Here is a 24155-nt window from a genome sequence, read left to right on the forward strand (position 1 = left end):
TGCTGTAGGCAATTGGACCAGATAATCATAATGAATTGACTCCCGGTTTAAATGAAAGGGTCTGGTAGTGTCAAGCCGGCTGACTGAAGGGTCAGAGACAAGAGTTGGCTGTGTGCCGAGTGAATGTGGGTGGACACAAAAAAGGGGTAAATGTAGGAAGAGTAGAGGATCTCATCTAGCCCGAGCCAAACCATGATGTCCCTCAGAGGCGAGGCAAGTCAGGGCTTAACTGCTTGTAATCTAGAGGAGGGAAATGGGTTATCCTTTGTGGTAAAATGATGGTTTACTATGCTGTATGTAGTAAAGGGTTATACTAAAATTCTGGTCCCAGCTTAAGAGATATAACAACCATTATACAAGAGACAGTGGTAGTCCAACCCCCTGGAAAGGATAGTCAAATAAAAATATAAATCCCTTACTTTTTTGGTGGTAGACATTTCCTCTATTTGCTGCTGTCTAACCCTGCACATTTGCATGACCGATAGGGCATGGAATGATGAAATGATGCAGCAAACCTAAGCTTCCCTGGACGTGTGTGTCCAAGTGGGGATGAGTTATCAAAATGAGGACATAGCCCTACTGGCTAAGTTATGTTGTTATATACACATATTGTAAGAATATAATGTTACAAAATGTGTAATACTAGCGGAAGTGCCCTTTCTCTGACCGAACTGGCTCTGTAAACACACATGATATCACTGATCCTATAGGTCGCTGTTCCGATTCGCTTATGGCTTGATGTGCTTTGCACCGTGAAGTAAACTGCACTGAGAATGGGTGCGTGTGGCTGGCTGAAATTGGGGGGCGGTGAGAGTTGGTGTGCTGCTGCATAATGGTACCTTCTGTGCTCTCTCTCCACCTATCGCCTCACCCTAGTGTGGTGCAGTTTGTTGCAGTGCATTGTGGTGCAGATATCTTGGAAACCGTGCATCCTAGGGCTGGGCCTGGAGTTGTGTTTCTCGTGTCGGGACAGGTCCTTCTACGACCACATTGATGTTTCACCAATTTCAGGGAACCATTCCATGTGTGATGGTGCTGAAATCCGGGGAACGGGTGGGGTGTGCAAATGTCATGTAGCCAGTAATGTCTGGAGGGTCCTAACAGGTAACTATGCAACATTTGATGCACATTGGTGAAACAGTGTGCAATTGTATAAGGAACAACGCTTCGCCAAGCCACAAACCCACAAACAACTTTTGACTTGTGCTGAAATTTGGGGAACGGAGTGGGGTCTCCAAATGTCATGTAGTCAGTAATGTCCGAAGAGTCCTAACAGGTACTTACCCCAGTCTCCACCGACCGGGTGCACTTGGACCTCCCCCTCCTTTTGACTGCCTGTGCACTTGCACGATCTTTACGCACCGTGCCTGTAGATCGTCTATCTGTTCTCCCTTGTCTTATCCCGTTAAATGCACTGGTAAAACTGCAGAATTGCCGTCAGGCCTATTTTCTGTATCTCAAACTGTTAAATGTATTCTACGCACTTATTCTGCTTGTGCAGACTATTATCGTCTCAGAATTTCAAGGGCTCTGAGCGACTGTTATTTTTTCCCCATGTTCCCACCCTCCTTGAGCGCTTTGAAACACTTGCCTGTGTATAGGCGCTTTATAAATAAACAATAACATACTATACCTTAACTATGCAAAATTTGGTTCAGATTGGTGAAACGGTATGGAATCGTATAAGGAACAACGCTTCTCCAAGCCACAAACCCATAACCAAATTTTGACTTTTGCTGAAATTCAGGGAACGGGGTGGGGTTTCCAAATGTCATGCAGCCAGTAATGTCTGGAGGGTCCTAACAGGAACTATGCAAAATTTGGTGCAGAGTGGTGAAACGGTGTGGAATTGTATAAGGAACAACGCTTTGCCACAAACCCCGCCACAAACAAACACATTTTGACTTTTATATATGTAGATAGATATGTGCAGTAACACATACTATACATTCCAGGTGCATCAAGAAACGTTTAAGGCAAAACAAACAGGCTATGTGATTACCATTTTTGCAAAGGATATTGTCGTGTAAAGAAGACACCATAATACCATACATGAGCATGCAGGTGTGATGAAAAAATGTGCAAAAGCTAAACAAATACGGTCACACAAGAGGGCGCATAAAGAATACAAAGCCCTATGCAGTAAAAACAATTGATTACATCGAGCAAGGCCATATCCCATGCCTTGGATGGACCTAATCTATCATACAACTGAGACCAGGCTTTCAGCTGATGGAGCCACCAGATAGTTCAGACCTGTGAAAGCGTTTCCTGAGGGAACTCAGGATGAGGTTAGGAGCTAAACGCCTCTCTACAATGACCCCCCCCCTCTCTCTTGTAATGAAGTATAATGGTCGATGAGCCGACTGCCTCCCACCATCCAGATTGTCTATGACTTGTGGAACCCTTATTACAGGAACGCTATGTTGGCATCCCACACTACACGATATCATTCTTACCATGCACAAACTACCAAACCGCAAACATGTTCTGGCTGCTACACACATCAAGGGCAATACATTAAATATAACTAGTGAAAGCCTTGCACGCTTAAAAATGAGAACATTTTATTGAATGACAGGCGTCGAGCTTGAGTAAACCAAGTGGCATTTGTTATGTTAATGTGAATACTATGCAGGTCTCCCAGAGTACTGAAAAGCAATGTATACATTTAATCACTGACAGACAATTTGGAACGTGGTTAGCACTTGGTGAAATGAAAACTAAAATCACTGCATGTCGTGCAATTAGCTGGCATGTAGGTAATTAATAAACAGAGAAAGACTCATACTAAAATATGGTTGCATGCAGTGAACAAGAGAAACATGTGATGCAGTGAATGCATTCTCTGCATCACAAATAAATAACACACGAGAATGTGGATAGATTAACAGCTAAGGGTGATCATCAGTAGCAAATCCCATGTAAAGACGAGTAGGGTAACATTGGTAGAAGGGTCAAAAGTACTGGCTGTGCCATGGAGCGAGACTAGTTATTGAGAATGCTCTAGTGACCTTTTAAACTGGGCAAGAGACAAGCTCAGTTACCTCTCAAATTGGTCAATGATCCCTAACCTAATATTTTCAATCATTTATATAACTAAAGACATGTAAAATATCGATAAGTTATCACTGCAGACTGTAAAACTCGACCCTTCCCAAGTTTTCGTTGAAGGCCAGTTAAAAAGCAGCATCCATCCTGCTGTGCTTAGTCTTTGAAACTGGATAGGGAGTGTTTGTCGCTGTAGAATTCGTCGACGTAAATCTGTCGATTTCTTTTCATCAGATTGTGGCCCAAATATATGTGGAGGGTGGCTTTAGGAGAATAATTAATGTAGGGTTCTTAAGGGGGCACTGTGGGGGTTTGCAGCAATATCAAACTGTAAACAAACAAAACACGAGACACAATCTACTACCATGAAAACGATTCGATCAGATCACATAGAACCTTTGCAACAAAGATGAAGTCAAACAATAATTATTGGCAGTTTTTGGAATAGAGGAGCACCAGTCTTGCACAGGTGCCTTGTAGCTGAATCAAAAGGTGATCAAGAGTCACTAGCATTGCAGAATGCTCTACTGATTACCGGATTACTAAACCAGATCTTGAATGTTACACTTACAGATCAAGTAGAAAATAAGCTTTGCCTCACCAAACGGACGAAGGTGCATAAAGTGTGAGAAGATGGTGTGGTGGAGTTTGTATCCAGTGGGATGATTTCAAGAAGGTGAACATCTTAGCAACTCACCCCGGTTATGTAGAAACCACGTTTGGCGTTTGGCACCTTAAGAAAACATGAATAATGAAAATGTGCTTGTACCTTGCAGCTCACGGCTTGAGGACCTTATTGCTCTGGGTCTAAAACCATTATGTGTTAGCAAAGCCCCATCGTCCCATAGATGGGGACAGTCAGACCAAATGTTCTTTGGGCAATGTCTAAAGTTAAACCCTATTAAAGTCTGGGTGTCGATTTTTAAGACAATGTACCTCATTTTAAGTTTGCCAGTCTGGAAACAAGCGTGCGGTAAACTCCCCGGCATCCTTGTTTCTGGACCGGCAAACTACGTGTCTGCCTGCTGTAGCCGCTGTGCCCGACCAGTCTGAACCTGACGGGTGCAGCGGCCACGGTAGGCAGACCATTCACAATGGTGCTGGCGCATCCGAGTCCCCAATGGGTACTCACATTTTACCAGCGCATGACTTGCTGGGCTGCCGGACTTGTAATCTCGCGGTGGCACCGGGAAGTCAGGCACCGTTGAAATATTATGAGTCCGGCGGCAACCTGCGAGGTAGCACCGGCAGGGTTATCATCATACTCGTAATGAGGCACATTATCCCTGTCTTGAGAACTTTCCTAAAACAATGTTTACTTTCTTCCTATGCAAATGTTTTAAGATGAAGAAAGGCATTCCGTTTGTTATTTGTACAGTGAGGGCTTGTGGTTTTGACTGCATGGTTGTACAAACTTAACTCACTAGCCCTGTACGTGTTGAGAATAGAGACTGACGGTCTGTAAGGCCTGCTACAGTGTTATGTTGAATTGTTAATGCCCCCCTAAATGTCCGAAGCAGAAGTGCCTAATGGAAGCGGCTGAAAGGAAGGAATGGAGTTGCTGCATAGTGCCAAGTGAGAGGTGGAAAAGATGGAGAGGAGTGGATAAATGAAAGAAAGTTTGAAGCAATACAAGCACCCTTCTGTGCACTGTAGGGCACGTGTGTCGTGACTCTACCACAACAACTGCTTGGCTATACTGGTGCAGCTATCTTTTTCATAAAACGTTATCTGCTTCCAACATCGCCAGTTACCCTTTTCAGAAAGTCAACATTTGGAAACGTTTGGAGATTCCCTGCCTTGCCCCCTTGTGTTCATTCCTTATAACCTGCATATAAAAAAATGCAAATAAAATAAATATATATAAAATATCTGGCTTGTTTGTCCCCTGGTGTACATTCCTTATAATTGTACTGGACTCTAGCTCTCTCCATAGGATTTCTGTGGAGACCATGCCAAATGCTATACAATAATCCACCTGCAATACATATAACAGCTTTGGGTTTGCCTAGCTGGATCTATTATAAAATTGCTGCAGCGTGCACAGAATTGCCAGCAAACACGAATAGGAAAGGGTCATTGTAGAAGGGGTCCTTGAGCAACATAATGCACAAGGAAACACACAAAGGGTGCATACACATTCAAGCTGTTGCGTCTATACTTCCTTTTCTGTATATGGCCATAGGCCTATGCCACTCACACAACCAGTGCCTTCTCAATGCATCCACTCCAGTGTCCAAGGCAATTAATTTTCTATTGTATGGAAGATAGTAGCAGATGTCCCACTATCATAAGAGGGCAGCCATCATCCTGATAACGTTTATCCCTTCAATACAATTAACATTCCTTAAAAACAAGTCTCCCAACCTCTGGTCCCCTAAGTTACAGAAGGTACTCTCTCCTGCAGCTAAAGCTCTAGCCTCAACAACAGATTCAACAGCATCGGAAACATCAGGCTCAGGCGGTGGTTGTGCTGGTCTCTCCAAACTCCTGACATCCACACCATTTCCAGTCACACACTTGGACTCTTCAACTTCAAGGATTGACATCTTAAGGGCAGACAAAGAGTTGAACAGAAATGCCATGAAGGAGGAGGTTCACCAATAGTTTGCAAGTTATCATTGCGCCTTGAATCTTGCCCATTTACCTTTAGTTTTTACAATAGGTTAATAGCTCATGTTTATCCTTTTGGCCGTTGGTAGTTCAAAACTACCCTTATGGCCTCATGGGCACCTAGGCCCATGAGTGTGATGCACGTTATAAAAACGTAATAATTATAACAATAATAGGGTCTATATGTTGTGCATCCACTGCCCTTCCCTCCATTTGATGATTTTCTCAGTAACCTCTCTCTTCGGACTCTGTATTTGTAAAAGTGGAAAGTATTTGACAGTGCTTGTTCAATGTCCAGCTACAGGAAACTTTACTCGTTTAGTTCTGTAGTTAGTTGTATGCTCTTCTTGTCTTGTCGTAACACTTCTCATAGTTCCTTCTACACACCATGATTCACAACTGCATTTCATCAGATATATCACATAGTCACTAGTGCTTGCCATATAATGTTTACACATAAGGGGGAACTATCAATCCTCTTTTCATCACTCAATTACATTGTGAACAAGATAGGCCTCAATATTCTCATTTTCTTTGAGGTTGTAATTAAATGGTGCATAATCTTTACATTTGATGGTTCAACCATGTTAGGGGGATTATTACTTCTCCTTCCATTGCATAATTTCATTTTGAACAAGATAGGCCTCAATATGCTCCTTTTCTTTGAGTTTGGAAAATGGTTTGTCTCAATTTTTCCATATGTTTCTGGTTTCACTTTCTTTTTAGATTCCTGCTCCTTTGGTAAGCCTTAGTCGGTGGATTTTAAACACATTTGTAATTCCTTTGCCCACTTCAAGTATTGTGCAGCGCTGAACAAGATATCAGAACAAGGTCGTTTTGGCTGTAGTGCCACCTATAAACTGAAAGGACTACATTGGAGAAACTATTGCTAGGAGAATATGTGGAGGGACACAAAGCCTGTAGGTGTTGTGTGTGAGTATTTACCCATCCAATGTCTGCCTATGGCCATGCTAATCCCTATGGTCATTCCCACCCACCTCCTGCCTCTCCTGTCAGAACTGCATCAACCTTGGTATCTCTTTGAGCTACATTTATCAAGCAGTAACAACAAACGGTGTGCTTGAAAGGCATGCAAGTGGTATAATAGAAATGTTATAACCCAGTCTGCCTTCAGCCGCTTCAGTTATAAGCAGTATGCAGGTCGTTCACTGAAGTCCTGCTTAAAACCAGCATTGGCAAAGCCAACAGTTTTGGCTTATTTATAGGTATTAGATCAGCATTTTCTAGGCACTGCTATTATGTTCCCAGGTGCTTGAACCCTTTTCAGCTGCTACCATTAATGGCCAGCTAGTATAATTATGGCAGTGCCTGGCACTGGCAATGGCCTATCTGCTGCCTACACAAAACACAAAACTGTAGGAATTAGGAATTGTCAATGTCTTTTTCTTTTTCTTCCATATCCGAACAAATCTTATGTGATGCCACCTTCTGAGCATTTTGAACGCATTTGTTCTTCTCAGACTTTCTTTTTGTTAAGTCGATAGTAATTTCCTATGCCTCTTGTTGATATGTTGTCTTTCTAGATTAGTCGCTTGAGTCTTAAGTATGTAGGTAAGGTAGGACATCTATCAAATGCGTACAGTGATGACTGTCTAGATGCACAAAGCTGCTCCTGTCTGTGTACTTAACTTGTATATCAAAAGGTATGTTACCTTGTTTAATGCACATAGTGTTGTATAGAAAGAGTATTGCTTGATTGTTGGTTGACATAGTGAACTTAATTGTATCATGTTTATTTGTAATGGATGCCTAGCCAGTCAAGGTATGTGTTGTGTATATATTGGTAGTAGAACAGAAATACTGGTCTAGATTCAGGATGATTCAAAATATGTTCATATTATTCCTAAAAAGATTAGCAAAAGCTGGGGCTACTTTTCAACCCATTGCTGTCCCTCAGAGTTGATGATAATGTTGACTTTGAAATTCATGAAAAATAAACTGCTTATATAACTGACGATATACCGATTCTGCTAAACCTAGAAGCAGACTGTGGCAACCTCCTGAAAGGACAAGCCGGTAGAACCATTTTGAGGGAAATGCTTGGGAGAGATTTGTGTATGCCTAAACAGTGCCAAAGCAGAAGCTCTGCTGCTTGGGAAGGCAAGCCGTACCACAAGTATCTATTGCAAACATGTGTGCTACTTTGTATACATAGTTGTGGTAATATTAAGTACAATGAACTCTCAAATAAAGTTGTAAAAGAACCACAACCAGTCCAAATGTACTAGGGCTCAAACTGCCACCCGATGAAGCAAATAGCTATATTTAACTTGCTGAGACAGACTACGAAGACCTACTTGGCAAGAGAAACCAAATGGCTATGTTGGTCACTTCGTGAGGTTCCGGTGCAGCCCATGCCCTATGTTACAGCACTCATATATTTATGATCATGAAACCCAGAAGTTCATAAAAGAAAGGAGAAACACAAACCTCTACAACTGCAGACCGGGTCTTTAGTTGTATGATGTAACAGTATTACCTGTTTTAATATTGCTCTATAAACTGTAAAATAGTAATAAAAAGAATCATCCCTCATAAAAATCAACAAATAAATAAATACTTAAATGAATGATGTCAATCAGAACTCACTGGCGGACAATGCTGGTTTTATAGAACAACCCAACAATCATGTTCTGTTGTTTACGACCTGACTTTTGCCGGAGCTCTTTCTATAGGTTCAATGGTAAACAGGGACACACACAACACATGCAAAACAAATACCTGTGCTCCTGCCACATTCCCCCAATCCATCGGGTCTCACCACAACCGATAAAAAAAGAATTAATATCTTTCATCCTGCCATGCTCCCCTCCTCCTTAAAGCTATTCCACACCACCCAAAATGCACAAAACCTTCAAAAGATATATGGCCTCAAGGCTTCCGAAAAGTAGCATGCCAGTCTATTTCACTCCCCTAAAATCAGGACAATACTCCCAAGAAACTAACGTCTTGATGAAACCTGCATTTCTCTGGCAGCTGTACGTTTTGCCACAAAACGGCACTCTGCAAATGTGTTTGTTGTTCATGAGCAGGCCTTCGAGATTATAATCCATCCATTCATTTACATGAATTACTCAAGTCAAAGCGAGTATGGATTGCAACGATATATCTTCCTTAAAGTTATACATATGGAAATAGTAGTTCACTCACTGAAACCCCTGTTTATTTCCACATTCCAAAATGAACAAGCAAAATATTCCTTCCTCAGAACCTTAAATGGCACTGTGCTGACATACTGTCACCAGTTTCCACCCCCCCAAAACGTGTCTCCAACTTTTGCACTCCAAAAAATGCTTGCCTTCCTCTAATCCTCCCTCAACCACCTCATATGTCTCTTCACCATTCACCCACGGGCTCAAGTCGAGGGTTCACAGAGATCGATGGTGTCCACCAACTTTTTACAGAGTGAGGACTCTGTCCTCCCTGTGTGCTTTAAAGGAATTTAAAAAAAGTCAAATGTGCTGCTCCCACTTTGCTAAACAGTGCAGTGACTGGGATTCAAACTCTGGTTGCTCGGCCATAAAGCTACAGGAATCCTTTGAACAAATGGATGAAATGTCTCATATTGATATTCTCAGAACAAAAGAGGTGATGGCTGTAAGGCTTGGAATGAATCCTAACCTTTGGCATTGCTCTGGGCAACCCTGCAGACCATTGTTCCTCGCCTGCCAAGCCATTACAAAAGGGAAAAGACAATATGCACATCAGGCTTGTTCCTACCCCAAAAGGGGCAGTCCAGCCCAAACTGCTTGATCACATCCCTTCTGCATGAGACCACAAGCATCCCCAAACATGTTTCGGCCTTGTTGGGCCTCATCAGTGAGGAGTAGCTTGGGTCTCTAGGCCCAGCAGGCATGGGATCCATGTCTGGGCATACCGGTCCCACTCGGGGTGACTTACTCAAAACAAAAGAGGTGATGGCTGGAAGGTATGAAATTAATCCTAACCCCTGGCATTGCTCTGGGCAACCCTCCAGACAATTGCTCTTGTTGGCATTCTACCATACAGACCTGTATTGTTACAGATATCTATCTCTCTGTATATATTTGTGAAAGTGTGTTTGAATGTTCGGGGTTGGCTCCAGCCCCATAACAGTTGGTGGGTTGAAATTGTGTCCCACGGTCGGCATAGCAGTCTGGGGTGTACTGGCAATAGTAAAATTTGATCAAAACAAAAGAGATAGTCTCCAAGTGGACCATTTAGAAGTCTGATTTGCTGGAGGTCGTAAACCGCACAATAAGCGACACTAAAGACAGTAGTTGGTTTTGGTCAAAATGCAAATTAATATGACATAGACAACATAGGCATATACAATTGATGCCCTTTTATTGTGTTATAGACTAATGAGTAATACATGAAGTTGGGGCTTCAATTCGCCAAGTTGAAAGCAAAATAAATTTGACAATATATAGAAGACTTATTCTGTTATGTACAGCATAATGCAAAGTAAAATAGACATAAAAAACAACAAAGATAAGGGAACACAGTTTCCACAAGAATTGCGTGTATCAAAAAGTAGTATATTCAAAGTAGCTACCTGGCCCCTGTGAGGGAATTCATGCACAGTATTATGATCTGAAGGCCACAGCTTGGCTTAGAAGGCCATCATTGCCCACTCTAAAGAAGAGGGTTCTAAGAACACTGCTGGAAATTGTAATTGTGCCTCACTGTAGAACACACTGCACTTTCAGAATACAAGTGAAATAATGACACTATCATGACTTAAGCATGTGAACATCAACAGTAAAGGAGCTGAAAGTGTTTACACTAAATAGATCCATAAGGAAGGACACACTTTAGTTACAATATATATTCTATCGTGACATTGCGTTTATATTTTGAATACTGGTGTGTGATTGCCTGTTTGGGTCCCTGCCCTTGGCAGATATAGATCATAGGCATTGCAGTGTTATATTTAAGTACATGCATAGGATCCTTAGCTAACAGGGTTTTGGTGAGGAAGGTAAGACTGCAGCATGAAGCCTCATTTCTGGGTACACCAGCATTCATGAACATCTTCATATATGGACACCATACATGGCTGTGCATGATTCAGAGGAGCGGGACGCTCAGAATGCCGTCTACCACAGTGCCAACCTGCTGCTTCCCACTATTGGTAATTTGCACAGCATGCCCATCTGCCCATGATTACTGATTCACAACTGAGTGGCAGAGGATACTAACATCTGATATGCAATGCTCGGGGGCTGTGTGTATCCACAGGGATAAGCCAGATTCCTCCCACAGATGCTTAATTGATGAGACACATGCATTACAGCTATCCATGTAATTGGCGAGGGAGCAACTCACAGAATAAACCTGGCTTGCAGGAGGGACGCATTTTAGAGAGTAGATTTGTGACAATCGGCCTTGCCGGGGGATTATGTAGGATAGATTCCCTGTCTGAAAAGCACGACAGCCAGTCTTTAAAAGGGATTAACTATGCATTATGTAAGCAATGAATCTGAAGCAGAACAGTAATTACAGACTGTTTACAAGTGCAATTCTGGGAGCTGCAGTCTGTGTAAGGAACTGACCACTGGCACTGCTATTGACCCTGTCTTAGGAAGAAGGAAATGTTTTCCTGAGCTATCAATCACCTCAAGGATTTTAATTTAGCAATTCTTGTAACCAGCCTTGAAAAATCAATTGTGCATGAATACTAATCATCGGAATGACAACTTGGCAGCATATGCAGCCCACGGGGGAGTACAGGGATTGGTGGGAGTAGCACATTCAGGTTTTGCTGCCAGAGGAGGCCAGGGGCCATTGCAGACACTGGTATGGTGTTTCTCCTCCAATGTTAGACACCAGAGGTCGAAGTGGGCGTTTTAATTAGGTGTTACTGTTCCTATACTTTTATTTTAAAAAGAAACAATTTCGGAATGTTTTAGTTTTAAAATAAAAGTATAGGAAGCAGTTGAAACCACCACTTCCGTGCACTGAGTTAAACATTCCCTTAAACAGCAGGCACATTTGTTTGGGGGGTTTGTATTGTGCATGGGAGGGGGTGTGGCGAGGGGTTTTGTGCAGAGTTTGCCTATCGTCTGGACCACTTTAATAATGACTGACCAAGTCATTTTCTGAAGCTGTGTAACAAAATAAGTAACACCAAAGAAGTTTTTACTTTCTGCAGTGTCTACTATTTATTTATTTTGCATTTTTAAAGCACTCACACAGCCCGCGGGCATCAAGGCGCTGTTACAGACATTGTTTGTTTTTTAGTTGCGTACTTGTTTGTTTTAGTTGCTTATTTATAACCTGCTTAAATACCCAGAGGTTTCTAAGCGCAGACCCGGAGATGTGAACCTGTGTTGCTTTGCGCCGTCTTGTTTCCAAGGTGAGCACGTTGCCACTGAGCTATCCTCCCAGGACAACTATGCATGTGAATAAACATTGACACTCGTGTTCAGCACCTTTCACATGTGGACTTGCTCTGGAGTCCACCGCGTCATACCAGTCCGACGATATTGACTAAATGTGAAAGGATAAAGTTCTAAATTGGGCAATCTTCAGGAGAACTGAGAAGCTTGAATTGAAGCACTTACCTACAAGTAACATACCTTACCATCATTCTGGCTACAGAGATCCAAAAATCTCTGGTGACCCCCTAGCGTACCAGCGCCTCATTATGAACAATGAGCTAAATCGCACTAATTACCATACAAATGAGTAAAAGGGCTGACAGGCCCCACATAAGCTAAACATATACAAAGCCAGCTATCAACTTCCTCTGCATGTGTCAGTCTCAAAGCCTCATTCTCGTCCCTCTATGTGGGCTACAGTAAAGTCTGATATATTTAAAGCACAATATTTCCCACGTTTTAATTGTTAGCAGTCGAGCCCCTTTCCCGTTTAACAGAGTGAGATGTTTGATACAATTTGGCCTCAACAGGATTCCATGTTTTGAGAATAATCCTGCTGCAAATGGCTAACTGGGGGTATGGCGCAAAGACAGGCTTCACACGGCTCAAGGAATGGACGTCTACCGGGATGCGGCTTGGCATAGGGTGTCAAGGGAAGCAAACTTACTTTGCCATAGAGCAGCAGCTTGAAATAAGGAGATCCTTGTATCAAAACATCGAACCACGGGGTGTGTCCTGTTGAAGGAAGGTAGAAGGCATTTCTCTAGTCTGTGTGGGAAGAGAATATGGGAGGCGGATAGACGATGGGGTCACATCAGTCATCATGTCTTTAAGGTATATGTGCACAGGCTCGGACTGCTTATAGGGCAATAGGCCCATGGGCAAACAAAAACACGACATGCTGGTGTGAGTCCGTTGTTTGGGTCAAAGTGGCCACATTTTGGGCCAATGTGGGCCAGTTTGATGAGTTAATTCACTCTGCAGCTAGTAGTTTTGACCAGTGTTGCTGAATAAATATTCTTTAAAACGCATAATTTGCATCACCTTGGGTACTATTCAAACAGTGTCACAAAAGGAATGAATCGCCATTTGCAACTGTGGGTCCGTTTTTCATCGGTGCCTGAGACAATTCTATGGCCCAGTCCGACCCTGTATGGGCATATGTATACTAAGCAGACTTGAGGATGTTTAATTTCAGCCATAGTGCTTAAAACACTGGCTTCAGTGTGCACCTTCTCCTTGGTTTTCAAATTGTCTTCCTCTTCTCGTTTGGTGCTGCCCTCACTAGTGCAGTAGGATTTGGTTTAAGTATAGATTTTAGTACAATGAATTTCGATTAGTTTAACACATCCCAGTCTGATACTTTTACATAAATGTGGCATTCATTTTGCGTCATATTGTGGACAGCCTTGTTACATATCGCTCAAAGAGTGGGAGAGTTAGACAGGGCACGCATGTCTTTGTCAAATCACAGCAAGTTTCTGACACTTTGAGACAAAAGTCTAAAGTCTTACACATGGGTTTTGTTCATCCCTACTCTAGATGCAGAAGTGTTCTGCTTTGTATTTCGACATCTTTCCTTTTGGGAATGTGCTTTGATTGCAGAAGAAGAAACACAATTATTTGATTTCAGTGAGAGGTGTTCTTGCAGCACTCAATTCCGTAGTGCCAAGATCAGAACCAATGAGTGTGCAGCACTAATTACCACGACCTTCCTTCAGTCTTTTGCTTTTGTCCATGTGAAGTTCCCTTTCCCACCTTTGGTCTGCTGCTTTGGAAATTAGTCAGTAATAGCCCCCAGCACACAGGGGCTAGGCTGCATTCACGTGTGTGAAGTGTTTTTGAACATTCCTGCCTAAAAACCCCAAATGGACAGAATGCAGTCCTCTAACGAGGCATTGGCATTTGAATGGCCTGCGAGTCAATGTTTCTAAATGATCCGCTTCTGTTTTTACAATGGACATTTTAAATGTGCAAAGACAATTGATTGCCTCCTGGACCGATATCTAAGCCCGTGAATTAGAGATATGGTAATTGACGTGTTTGCAAAGGTATAAAGTACTAAATAAACATGACTATAATTTCTTTTTTTGCTGAATGATACAAGCGATTGCTGCATGCATGCACGTTTTTATTATATTTGTAAAAATGCATGCACTATTGATTTCGTATTATTGACATTTTACGAGATCAACACACAATCCAGGAAAGCATATATGCTACATGCTTCATTTTTCCAACTGCATATTTCCCCAAGCAACGAGGACCGATTCTACAACACTGCAATTCCAAGTAGCTGCCAAGAGCGCCATTATTTTGGATAAAGACACCAGAGGATGGCAAATTGGCCCTTTCCAAAACAAGCACGAGTTAGGTGTAAGGTGGTTGGCACAGCAAAATGACACTTTGCCGGAAACGGGGTACTTACATCTGTTGCTGATGGTGCCCTCTTTCAGAGGAGAATGTCCTAGTATTTCAGTGCTGAACTACCCTTGTGTGCGGGACCCGGCTGATATGCAAATGGACATTTATCCTCTTTCAAAGGTACATGGTTGTTGCCCCTCCTGAGTGGAACATACGCCATACAAGAGGCTTTTTGAGCCGTGTTCCTTCTCACTAGAGGGACTCCCACATGTTTGTAAACCTGTTCACTGTCCCTGTGTGCCACTTGCTGCCGGTGAATGAACAAACGGCATAGTGTGTGAATGGGGAACACATTGGTTGCTCCTGGTGATGAGGACAGTCTTGAGTACTTGTTTAATAGATTAGATTGTGACAGTGATATCATGATATTTGTCTCTAAGAGCTGTGAAGGGATTAGTCCACACATGGGAGCGACTATCTTTCAATCATTCACAACAATCTCGTAGAGTGCAGCTTCCACCAGAGGCACCGTGGTCCTAAAGATACGAAACAGCAAGACAGCAATACAATCAAGGATCAGACAAAGAGAAATAAATGTCTTGAGTTTTGCTTTAAAAAGGCTAAAGTCTTTGTTGGTGCAAAGATAGACTGGAAGAGAATTCCAGAGCTTAGGGCCAGCCACAGAAAAAGCACGACCACCACAGCGCTCCAAACGATAGGGACTGTGGGAAGAGCAGAATTTGCAGATCGCAAAGAACATGTCAGGCAGTACGGAATGATCCTTTTTCTTGAAGGTATAGAAAACCTTTGCCCAACCTTTGCCATGGTATGCAGGATGAATGGGTGTCAAGACAGGCTGCCAGTGGAAGATTTCAGTGTGTTAAAGAGACAGGCTGGCCATATGGTATGCCGGTGGCCAGGCAGACTGCTACATTCTGCAGAACTTGCAGTCAATTTAGATGATAAGTGGGTTAGGGCAACAAAGTGACATTCCAATAGTCAAGTCTGCCAATATTAGTTGCCACAATGACTGGGGCATGGAATCTAGAAGGGATATAGTACATCACTTTATCTAATTGCTTTAACTTAAAAAAAGCCTCCGCTACAGGTGGCACCGATTTGAGCATCGGGAGATAACAAACACATGATCTTGATCCTGAGGTCTTTAAACACCTTGACAGGGATTGGAAGAGAACCCAGAGAGGACGGCCAGAAATCTAGAATCCAGAAAGAAGAGGAGAAGGGAGGACCAACCACCAACACCTCTTGTCACCATTAGATTTAAGCCATTTAGGACTCATCCACTCACCAACGGCTTCGAGACAAGACCTAACCACTGTAGGTCATGTCAAAAAAGCTGTTGGGTGTCCTTTGCATAAGACTAACAACTGAACTGTAGGAATAGATGAGGCTAACCAGAGGCTGAATATAAATATTAAAAAGCAAATGGGACAATGCAGACCCTTGAGGAACCCCACAATTAATGGGGACAGGGGTCGATTTGAAAGGAAATAGATTGATTGAGGATGTGAAGATAGAAAGGCAAAAAAACAGTCTGATACTGTGCCCAAGATGCCGACCTCCCACATCCTGGCCACAACGGTGGCCTAGTCGATGGTATCAAGAGCAGCAGAAATGTCCAGCAATATAAGACCTGCCACTCCACCTGGTACCAGATAGTCTGGAGGTAATCAATCACTGACACAAAGACTGATTCTGTACCCATCAGAGGACAAAATCCTAGTTGGAATGGATCAAGAATATTTTAAGTTTCAAGGACGTTCCTTATCTGTTGGTATCCAGGACCTCCAGGAGCTTCATGAGGATAGGAAGGAGAGAGATGAGGCAGAGGTTTTGAGGAACAGGAGCAGCAAGAGTAGTTTTTTAAGAAGCAGGACCACCAGTGCACGTTTTAAGGAGTCCGGAATCTGGCCATGAGCAAGGAAGTGGTTGATCAACTTGACAAGAATCTTGTCAATGTGACCAATTATCAATTTAAGAATATGCAATGGAATAGCATCTAAAGGAGATGCAGATTTAAGAATCAAAATAGCCTGAGAGACGGCCAAGTAGTCCGTAAGCTGAAAAGTATTAACAGTCGGCAGTAGTATCTCTAGGCCGTCCCCATCTGCTGCCTGTACAGGGTCATTTTCTTCTGGTGATCTACAATGGTCTGTGAGATTCGTCGGAGATTTAGGCCGCCAGGAATTATTGCTGGCACGCTGTCCTCTTGATGCCTTGTGAAGTGGGTGATATGTGCTGCCAGGGTAAGGGAATTTATTACCCGAAGCCCTCCTCATGTGCGTCCATGTTAATGGTTTGGGAGTGTGGTGTATGAGTGTCTGTGATTTCAGTGCTCTGGAGTCAATATCGTTTCCTTAGCAGGTGGAGGACATGATGTGATGTACGTTTCTTGAGTTGTTGAGGTATGAAGTACTCACAAAGTGCAAAGTTCTGTCAGATGTGTGTGATCTGTTGTGTGAGAATACGAAGATCACGGCAACACGACACATTTATATGAATGGATGCCTCCATATACGTGTTTCATAATAGCTGTTGCAGAAATCGTTTATTTAATTGCAGACACATGTAGCCTGTAATACAACGAAAAAGAGAATCTTAGTTTTATTGATATGCCCCAAGCGATGTAGCTACATGTTCTTAAAATTCGGACTAAAGTTATCTAAAGAAAAACCTATGCTACAGTGTCCCTGGCGAGTAATGGATTCAACAGGATTAGAAAATAGCTGCTACCAGACTTGCTAGGAGGATTTATTAATGGAATGAATTTGGCTCTAGCCACAATGCCGACAATCATTTTCTTTCCTTCTTTCTTTTTCTTTCTTTCTTTCTTTCTTTCTTTCTTTCTTTCTTTCTTTCTTTCTTTCTTTCTTTCTTTCTTTCTTTCTTTCTTTCTTTCTTTCTTTCTTTCTTTCCTTCCTCCTTCCTTCCTTCCTTCCTTCCTTCCTTCCCTCCCTCCCTCCCTCCCTCCCTCCCTCCCTCCCTCCCTCCCTCCCTCCTTCCTTCCTTCCTTCCTTCCTTCCTTCCTTCCTTCCTTCCTTCCTTCCTTCCTTCCTTCCTTCCTTCCTTCCTTCCTTCCTTCCTTCCTTCCTTCCTTCCTTCCTTCCTTCCTTCCTTCCTTCCTTCCTTCCTTCCTTCCTTCCTTCCTTCCTTCCTTCCTTCCCTAGAAATCACTCCTGCTATTGACATCTATATAGGCCACTATGGACAGGTAGCAATCTATGCCTTTGGTTTTACCTCAGCCTCTACATACATTGGGCTCAGCTGACTGCATTGTTGAGCATATTGTTTCTGTAAATCTTTCTGCCTGCATCCTTCTGCAACCTTTTGCAATGCTTACACTTAAACATGATTAATTAACTATTTTCTTTTTCACCTTTACACATTTTCATCACCTTCCTGTGCTCTTTTTCAAGCCCTCTAACCTTCTTGCCATTGTTTTTCTCTTGTCTATTCTCTGTCTTCATTTATCGCATTAATTGTTCTTTCCTTTCTCTTGTTCATCCTGCTACTGATTCCATCCTTCTCTTGCGTTTCCTCCTTTCCTTCCCACATTCCTCCTTTTCTTATCTTTAAAAAGAAATCAAATTACTGTAGTGCATGTTGGGCCACTGGTTTCATTATTTATATACTAGGGTTTTATAATGCTAAGCATGTCAAAAGGGATTTACAGCTCAGACAATTGTTGAAGTTGGTTATCTCAGTTGCAGGTCAGTCATTCTTGTGAAAAAGGGAGAAGGTTTGTGGGTAACCATTAGTGGCGAGGATTGTGAGAAAGGGGTAGAATGTGTGAGGATAACCTGTAGTGGCTAGGCTTTCCCCCCAGTAAAAGGAAAGAACATTTTGTTGGATTTGAGCCGATGGATACCGGGCAGGGCCCTTCCTTTGTCATGTGTTGAGAGTGACGCAGGTATGCAGCTAATGATTTTACCACTTCACAGAAATAATTTCCTCTAACAACCCACATCAAACCCTCAACCCCATGTCCTTCGAAAGCCCTTTAAAACAAGAGGATGGCTCAGTTTTGAGAATTGCAAACACTTTGGTTGAATTTGTTCTTCTGTAGCAGGCTGGGATTGAACTGGGGACATCGCTATCCAAAGGACTAACTAGAGGGCTCATTTTGGGGGCCAATGTGGGCCAGTTTGATTACTCAGTGCAATGTGCTGCTGGTAATTATGAGCAATGGTGCTGGAACAATGTGGTTAAACAATGCACCAGCTGTCTAAATGTTCATATAATAGGCACCACAGCTGATTTTCAAACATTTTGTTACAAGAAGTCACACATCAAATGCGTAAATTACTGGCCTTTTTTTTGTCCCTGACGAACCCTCTTCTCTAGAAGGAGAGCTGCAGCTAAAACGTCTTGTGATTCCTACATTAATTAGTCGGGAAGTAGAATTGTGTATTACTGAATATTTATGTCCCAAAAGTCAATGATTTGTTCCGTGAGGCACTTTAACCTGAATATAACAAAGCCATTGTTAAAAGGCATCCAACAGACTTATGCATTTATTTTCAATGTATGGTTGTTCTTTACGTTGCACGCGTCGATCTGGCCTGGTGGACAGAGGAACGCTTTGTGGATCTCGGCAGTCTTAATACCATGATGAGACGTGCTGGGTTGTAGGTGCACCCTGGGACAAATGAAAGATAATGTTATATTGTTTGTCAAAAGAAGTGATGGGGCTGAAACTGCATCCACAAATATATTCAAAATCCCTAGTCACTCCAGAAGAGGGAAGCAAATTCAATACCTCTTTATACAAAGACATGGATGTGAATTGTTAGAAATTCGAATATACAACAATTTGAAGAAGATTCTCCATAAAGCATTTGCAACAGATGTTGTTTTTAGTCTCTGAAAACAAAATGTCTAAATAATTATTTTCCATTGATCGATAACATTCAAGCCTGGGAAATTCATGTTGTTCCATAAATGCGTCTTCTAGCATCATATCATCCACATGTGTGTCTATAATATAGTGCTACCAGTTTGTTGCACAGTGGCATTAACTGGTTGACACTCATGATGTAATGTACTAGAAAATTGATGTTTACTGTGCCACTTACCACTGCAGTGACTCCCCAGCTCTGAGACTCTTTGTGAGATCCAGTACTGCACCCCCAATAGGTTTAAATGTTCTGCCTTATCATTTCATAACCTTAAATTGTCTATTGTAATTTAATGGTCAGCAGGATTATCAGAGCAGTAAACACATCAGCGCTGAAACATTTTATGGTTGATGTCTTGATCAGATACGCTGTTTGTAGTGTGGCGTGGCTAGGTTTACCCGCCATTGCAGCGCTGATATGCTGTTGTTTTGTAAACCCAATGCTCCCTGCGGAATGACTTTTAATGCGATATCAATGTTTTGTTACAGCTGCCTTTTGGGGCGATATTGCCTTAGATGAAGAAGACTTGAAAGTATTTCAAATCGACAGGACAATTGACCTCACTCAACACTCAAGTGAGAAACTGGGACATACCACAGGTGGGACTTCTTTTTCGATGTTTTATTTCCATCACCTTTTTCACCCAACCGTCATATAAAACACAGAACATAGTCCAACAGGTCAGGCATGCAGTGGTTGCTTTGAAAGCCAACATCACCTATACATTTGTAGCCTTCGTGTAGAAGATCCTTACGCTAGAAAAGATTGCAAAATTGTTGTGTGACTAACCCATCTCAGTTTCCCTCTGAAGCGTAACCTGCAGAACATGGCAAAACCATGTTACATCACTCAATGAAACTTTGCTTAGGACCGACAGAAAATGTCGGCTTTTAACATTACACCCATAGGTCTTTAATAAATATGAGACATACCTTTCAGACATGCAATATGAATCACTACCCCTACAACTAGAGCAGCTCCAAAACAGTTACAACAACCCCCCAACCCCCATATTATATTCTGATCTAAATAAAGATATGTTCACTCATTGCAGTGACATACTGTGTTGACATGTGGCATTCTAATGAAAAGGCAATGCCATCAATTACAGGAATCCTATTTATGATCATGCAGCAATTATTCTCAGTAGAACGGAACAGGGGACACATACATCTATGTGTGCTTTTATTTCTGGATCAACTTTAATCTGATTTCCATAGTGTTTATGTGGTTCCTGTTTTAGAGCATACGTGGTGTGCAATTTAAGCTTCACATTTGAATGTACGTGATCAGTTCTGTAGTCTAATAATTGCACAGTTCATCGATAATTCAGTAATTACAAGGTTCTATTTGTGTACGTCAAATTGCATATGCCAAACTCGAGGATCCACGTCCCAGGTGTGTTAACTGCGTGAGGTCACACGTGGACCAGAATCTCCTTTGTTTCTCGTCCTGTGAAGCCACCTGAGCACATACAATAACAAATAGCCTAGCCGCACACCAAAACCAGCGGCTGGACACCTTCCTCTGATGCAACCTAGGTCTTTATATATTTATATATTATTTCTATATCACAACTAGTCAGAAAACGATCTGCTTATAGCAAGGAGCTGCAACCTGTGGCTATGCTTTTGGCTACAACTCCCTTGATATGATATGGCATTCATAACACGCCTATACACAAGTGTTTCAAGGCGTGAGACCTCTGACTACGGTGGCTATAGCAGATGTGAGTTGTACTCCAAAACATCTGGAGAGCCAAAGGTTGCAGACCCCTGGCCTGTAGCAAACAATGCCGGACAAACTTCACGGAAAGTGACCTTTGAATATTTTCCTCTCAACCTGGCTCCAGAGAAAGGAAGGCAATGTGTAAATATCCACATGATATTTCAAGCTAGGAAATTGCACCTCATTTTTTCTGGTCACCCATTTGGCATAGTATTTTTGATATGTTAAGCATAGTTAGAAAAATCACTTCCGCAGCGGTGAGATATATCGTTTTTATGAACTCTCCATCCAATCGAGACAAAACATAGAAATAAAACTAGATCTATTATAGTGAGTATGATAAGAAGGAAACAAACAAATGCCCTCCTGTACTATAGGAGTCTGCCTTTTTAAAAACCTTTTCTGACCCGGCTTTGTTTTAGTAATCTTTACTATGTGTAGGTTGAGTTGGCTATTGGCCTGATTGAACTTTGGAGAGCTGCATCTCCAATCATTTCTGGGGTTCAGCAAACTTGGAATCTCCCAAAAATTCGGGGGATTCAGAATTTCACAGGCTATATTAACTTTTGCCTAAAAAGACTTAACATGACAGCTGTTGGTGTATTACAGAGGAATGCATGACTAAGATTTGCATTCTTTGAGCCCCTTTCAGAGGATCATACCATATTTAGACAAAGGTGACACATGTACAATATATATCTACAAGACAATTGTCATGACGATGTGTGCAACTACAAATATGAAATAGGGATATGTAAGCTCAAGCACCCTGTACAACAGTAAGATCTCCAGTAGGGTAGGGCGAGTAGCCTTACCTGGGGTGATCACAGAAATCTAGTGGGGGTGTCCCCTATAATGTATCAACAGGGAGTTGATGACATTTTCCTCTGACTGTTGGGATGTGATCCCAGTTCATTAGCCCTTAGGAATTGCAGCAATAGGAAAGGCAAACAAGGAGATTCTATAGCATGTGTAGCTTATGGATAAGACCTTGAGAAACTTGAAAGAATTGGTTTTACATTTGAATAGTAATTAATCAGATTGTTGCTACCTGATTTAACCTGAGCATCAATGGTCAACCTACCTTCTTTCTAGTAGGTTTTCACATTTTCTTTGGGTGTTTATGACAAGATGGTCTACCAGGGCAAGTCATGATGGCCTCCACTTTTTGTTTTATAGACCTCAAGCTGTCTTCAAACCAGCCAACACCGAATCTAAGGAAGGCAATTTGAAATTCTAGAGGTCTTCCCTGCCCTCTATCATGAAGAAGTGAAAGTTAGGTTCAGAATTATACCTGCAGCTTTAAAACAAGTGCTCTTTTACTTGCAGAATGAGCAGCAGGGCTGGTGTTAAAGTAAAGCATTCTAGGTGACTCTCTGGTGTATGAGGGCTAGCAGGTGCCATTGTGTCCCTAAAAGCGTCCATTATCACACTGGCAAGGGCACATAGCTAATCAAGCCTCTCCCATGCAGGCTGTATTCACTGGTAGAAATCCCAGATTCAGAATATCCTGAGGGCGGCCTGCCCCTTTGCCTTGTACACCTTTGCCGCCATTGCCATCCTGCACCTCATTTAGCACCAAAGGCAAGACATTTTTTGTAAATAAAAGGAAATACAAATTAAACAACTTCCTTGTCAGGTTCGCTGTGCCACCTTGCTGTCATCTGGGTACACATTTCTTTTCATCTGTGTAATCAATATTGAAAACGGACTTCAATAACAAGATGCAGAATCGAAGGGATGGAAGGCCAGTTTTAATATTTTGTTTTTGTTAACAAAAGTTCTTAGCACCCACATCTTCACAGTATGGGTACTAATGTTAGTAATTACTGGGAATACAGCTGGACCCCGCCAGTAGTGGTACTTCTACACCTAGTAAGGGAGCGTTCACTTTACTTGCATTCTGAAATTGATCAGAGGGCCATTACCAGCAAGGTCATCCCACAGCCCCTGTAAGGATCTCTGAATCAGGCCCACATTTATGCGAGGCAGTCCCAAAATGTCACTTCTCTTGGGGCCACTTACCTGCTTGCACTGCATCAGGTGTGAGGTTTCTGATGAGAGAAGAACTATAAATAAAAGACATGTGTGCAAGCAATACAGTAACATTCTATCAACTCAATGAATATCATGTTAAAGATGCCTGCTTTTTAGTTTAAGCTATTAGGTGGTGCTAATGCACCACCTATAAGCCAAAACTATTTCGTTACAGTACAGCCAGGGGGAAATGGCATATGAGGAGGGATAGAAAGCATGTATGTTTTGTTTGGTTATTTACCCACCCATTGACTTCCCATGGCCATGCTAAACCTTATGGCCATTCCCACCCACTTCCTGCCCCTCCTTGACCAAAACCCTTCCACTTTGGATCTTTTTTAGAGCTAGGTTTATCAAGACTTACCATAAAACATTGTGTTCAAAGTGCCTCGCAGTGTTTTTTTAAAGCTGGCTTCTGAGAGCTAATTACTTAATTGGAGCAGTAAGCACACTACTGGTGTAATACAATTGTCTTAGCCAGGCCAGCCTTCTGCCACTCCATTTATAAGCACTGTGTGTGCCCTTCGCTGATATCCTGTTACAAACAAGCATTGGCAAAGTCAGCAGTGTTGGCTTGTGTATATGTATTAGGCATTTGCCAGGCACTGCTATTATATGCCCAAGTACTTGCATCATTGTACTGCTGCTACCATCAGATCACTCATAAAAAGCCAGCTGAAAAGGGAGAGGCTCAATAAATTCCAACAAATTCTATCCCTCATGAGCCACAGCCTCTCCATCACTGATTGGAAAGGCTTGGCATTTTTTAAATTTCTTTTATTGTTTTTAATGGTTAAACAAGTTAAACTTTAACAAATACAAAACACAGATACAAATAAAAAACAATTTCCTAAAAAATTATTTCTGCAATATTATACTCAATAAAAAAGTATTCGCAATATATAAAAAGATTCACAAATATTCTTCAGATTTAAAAAAGCTTCACATAAATTGCACATAAGACAAAGAAAACAACAAGAAAGCTCTCCATTGAGTGGATAAACAAACTATGTTCCAATTACACTCGGTTTTTGATATTCTTCAAACTTAAGAGATT

General features: G+C 42.0%; 1 protein-coding gene across 1 annotated transcript in view; it reads left to right on the plus strand.

Annotated features, from left to right (window-relative positions):
- TLL1 (tolloid like 1) overlaps positions 1 to 24155 on the plus strand; it is a 455972-nt gene that overhangs the window by 99263 nt on the left and 332554 nt on the right. The window contains exon 2 of the mRNA XM_069631384.1: positions 19822 to 19932. Coding sequence (XP_069487485.1) covers positions 19822 to 19932 — 111 coding nt within the window. The remainder of the gene's footprint in view (positions 1 to 19821; positions 19933 to 24155) is intronic.

This window comes from Ambystoma mexicanum, chromosome 6q (genome assembly GCF_040938575.1).
Source record: "Ambystoma mexicanum isolate Mex_15411 chromosome 6q, UKY_AmexF1_1, whole genome shotgun sequence".
Lineage (NCBI taxonomy): Eukaryota > Metazoa > Chordata > Amphibia > Caudata > Ambystomatidae > Ambystoma > Ambystoma mexicanum.